The 3,020-nt window shown below is 56.1% G+C and overlaps 1 protein-coding gene across 1 annotated transcript; it reads left to right on the top strand.

The window, feature by feature from the left end:
* The first annotated feature begins 384 nt into the window (after positions 1-384).
* On the top strand, positions 385-2,507 carry LOC125533834 (aluminum-activated malate transporter 10-like). Its single transcript, XM_048697171.1, has 3 exons — positions 385-882; positions 1,009-1,149; positions 1,234-2,507. Exons 1-3 carry the CDS (start codon positions 528-530, stop codon positions 2,169-2,171), a joined length of 1,434 nt encoding a protein of 477 aa, XP_048553128.1. The 5' UTR covers positions 385-527; the 3' UTR covers positions 2,172-2,507.
* Positions 2,508-3,020: the final 513 nt, after the last annotated feature.

Here is a 3,020-nt window from a genome sequence, read left to right as displayed (position 1 = left end):
GGGCACCCTGCCCGTCTGTATCTAACCTGTTTTTAGCGGTAGCTTCATTCTTTGCTGCCTGCTGATGTCTCTACCGTGGAGTACTAATTTGTAACTGTATATTTTTTTCTCCCATAGTGCATGTGCAGGCATGCAACAGAGCTCCAGCTTTTCCCGCCGAAAAATAATAATGGTGCGCGGTCTTCTTTCACAAAGCAAGCATACGTTTGCATGGAAGGTACAGCACTTGTGCGCCCGGTTCGGTCAGCCTTGATGTCCACCCTCACAGCGAGCGTGGCCTAACATCATTCGCGTGGCACCATGTCCACTCGTCCATTTTCGCCCTCTCCACTCTCTATATATAGGTGACATACATTCCAGGACAGGAGCAAGGATCACCAGCTACCTATCATTCCTTTCTCGTATCCGGGCCAACTCCTGGTGGTTGGTCTCCTCACCCTTCAGCTAGCTCCTTCCTACGAGCAGAGGTCAACTACCCGCACGCCGGCCAATCACCTTCATAGCCAGAGATCACAGCGCAGTGAGACATGGAGATGGCCGCGGTGACGAGGGATGGAAAGAATGGCGGCGTCCCAGAATGGCGGGTGACGGTGCCGGAGGGCGCGTCGGTGACGCTGGAGCACGAGGCCTGCCTAGCCGCGCGGGCATGGGCGTGGATGGTTTCTTGTGTGGTCGTGCTTGGGGAGAAGGTGTCCGGCTTCGCCAAGCGGATATGGAAGATCGGCGCCGACGATCCCCGGCGGGCGGTGCACGGCCTCAAGGTGGGCCTCGCGCTCGCGCTGGTCTCGGTGTTCTACTACACCAGGCCCCTGTACGACGGCGTTGGCGGCGCCGCCATGTGGGCCATCATGACGGTCGTCGTGATCTTCGAGTACACCGTTGGTAAGTCGTCGTACTTATACACCCTCGCACGTTACATCTAGCAGAAGAATGTACGTACTATGTTGTAGTCAACGTACGTACTTCGATTGGCTTTCTGATGCTGACCTCTCATGCATGCACGTGCAGGTGGCTGTGTGTACAAGGGGTTCAACCGAGCCGCCGCGACGGTCAGCGCCGGCGCGATCGCGCTCGGCGTCCACTGGATCGCGGCCAACGCCGGCCACGAGTTCGAGCCGTTCATCCGCAGTGGCTCGGTTTTCCTGCTCGGTAATTATCCACGCGTGCCTGTACATGAATCGCGTATCGTGTGCGCCCTAGCTAACGGTCTTGCTACGCGTTCCGTGCGTGCAGCTTCCATGGCGACGTTCTCGCGGTTCATACCCACGGTGAAGGCGCGGTTCGACTACGGCGTCACCATCTTCATCCTGACGTACAGCCTGGTGGCCGTGTCGGGGTACCGCGTGGAGGCGCTCCTGGCGATGGCGCAGCAGCGGGTCTGCACCATCGGCATCGGCGTCTTCATGTGCCTCTCCGTCTGCGTGCTCATCTGCCCCGTGTGGGCGGGGCAGGAGCTGCACCGCCTCACCGTGCGCAACATGGATAAGCTCGCCGGCGCCGTGGAGGCCTGCGTCGAGGACTACTTCGCGGAGCAGGCGGACGGCAAGCAGCAGCCGCCGTCCGCCGGGGCGGACGGGTACAAGTGCGTGCTCAACTCCAAGGCGTCCGAGGACTCGCAGGCCAACCTGGCGCGGTGGGAGCCCGCGCACGGCAGGTTCGGCTTCCGCCACCCGTACGAGCAGTACAAAAACGTCGGCGCCGCCATGCGGCACTGCGCCTACTGCGTGGAGGCCCTGAGCGGGTGCGTCCGCTCAGAGATCCAGGCGCCCGAGCACGTCAAGCGGCACCTCGCCGACGGCTGCACGACGGTGGCGGCGCGGTGCGCGCGGGTGCTCGGGGAGGCCGCGAGCTCCGTCAGCGCAATGACTACGTCGTGGAGCCTCGAGTTCGCCGTGGCCGACATGAACACCGCCGTGCAGGAGCTCCAGAGCGACCTGAGGGAGCTCCCGTCCAAGCTGGCCGAGGAGTCGCCTGCGACGGTGATCGACGCCGTGCAGCTCTTCACGGTCACTTCGCTGCTGATAGAGGTGTCCACCAGGGTGGAGGGCGTCGTGGACGCGGTCGACACGCTCGCGAGCCTCGCCGCCTTCAGATCAGCGGACGCGAAACCTGAAGCTTCAGAAACCGAAACCAAAGCGATCAATCCAGACTCGGACGAGGAAGCACACTGAGCAGGATTATTAATCGGATCAGGATGCAGGTCGGAATTGATCCCAGCCAGATGAGTGGAGCCGGGCAGATTAAACTGGTTCCACGATGGCGTTCGAGTGAGCTGACACATCATTCTTTATCTGATTATTCCTGCTCGCAGCATGTGTCATTTCAATCCCGATTGATCTCCAGCGGTGACAGAGTGGCCGAATTAGATCAGTGGCGAATAAAAAAACACGTGAACACTTGGCCCAGGTCATTTAGTACGTGCATAATAAGTCCCCTCCCAAAAAAAATCTACCTGCAGTAATTCAGTAAGTGTTTAGGAAATCTACAATACAGAGTGATTACAATGTGCTTATGAAAATCTACACGTCGTTGTGGACTTTTTCTTCTAAATATCTCTGTTTATTTCTATAGCGGAGATGCCAGTAATTGAGCAAAAATCTCCACATCATCGTATACACCTGAAAAATCGCCAGTAAATTTAAATAAAATAGCAAAAAAAACTGAAAGTTTTGTACATAAAAATGAACAAGTTTTCTATGTGCATGCAAAATTTCATGACAAATATGACAATGGGGGAGCTCGAGGCAGAAAAAACAAAATCACTGCTCCAAAATAAAATAAAAATTGAACCATTATCAAAATTCTTTTTTCCCACTGTCGGTGTCAAAATCGGCGGATCTCGGGTAGGGGGTCCCAAACTGTGCGTCTAGGATCGATGGTAACAGGAGACGGGGGACACGATGTTTACCCAGGTTCGGGCCCTCTCTATAGAGGTAATACCCTACGTCCTGCTTGATTGATCTTGATGAATATGAGTGTTACAAGAATTGATCTACCACGAGACCGTAATGGCTAAACCC

This window comes from Triticum urartu, chromosome 2 (genome assembly GCF_003073215.2).
Source record: "Triticum urartu cultivar G1812 chromosome 2, Tu2.1, whole genome shotgun sequence".
Classification (NCBI taxonomy): domain Eukaryota; kingdom Viridiplantae; phylum Streptophyta; class Magnoliopsida; order Poales; family Poaceae; genus Triticum; species Triticum urartu.
The sequence above is the reverse complement of the archived record's forward strand: the minus strand, read 5'-3'. Positions and strand labels throughout refer to the sequence as shown.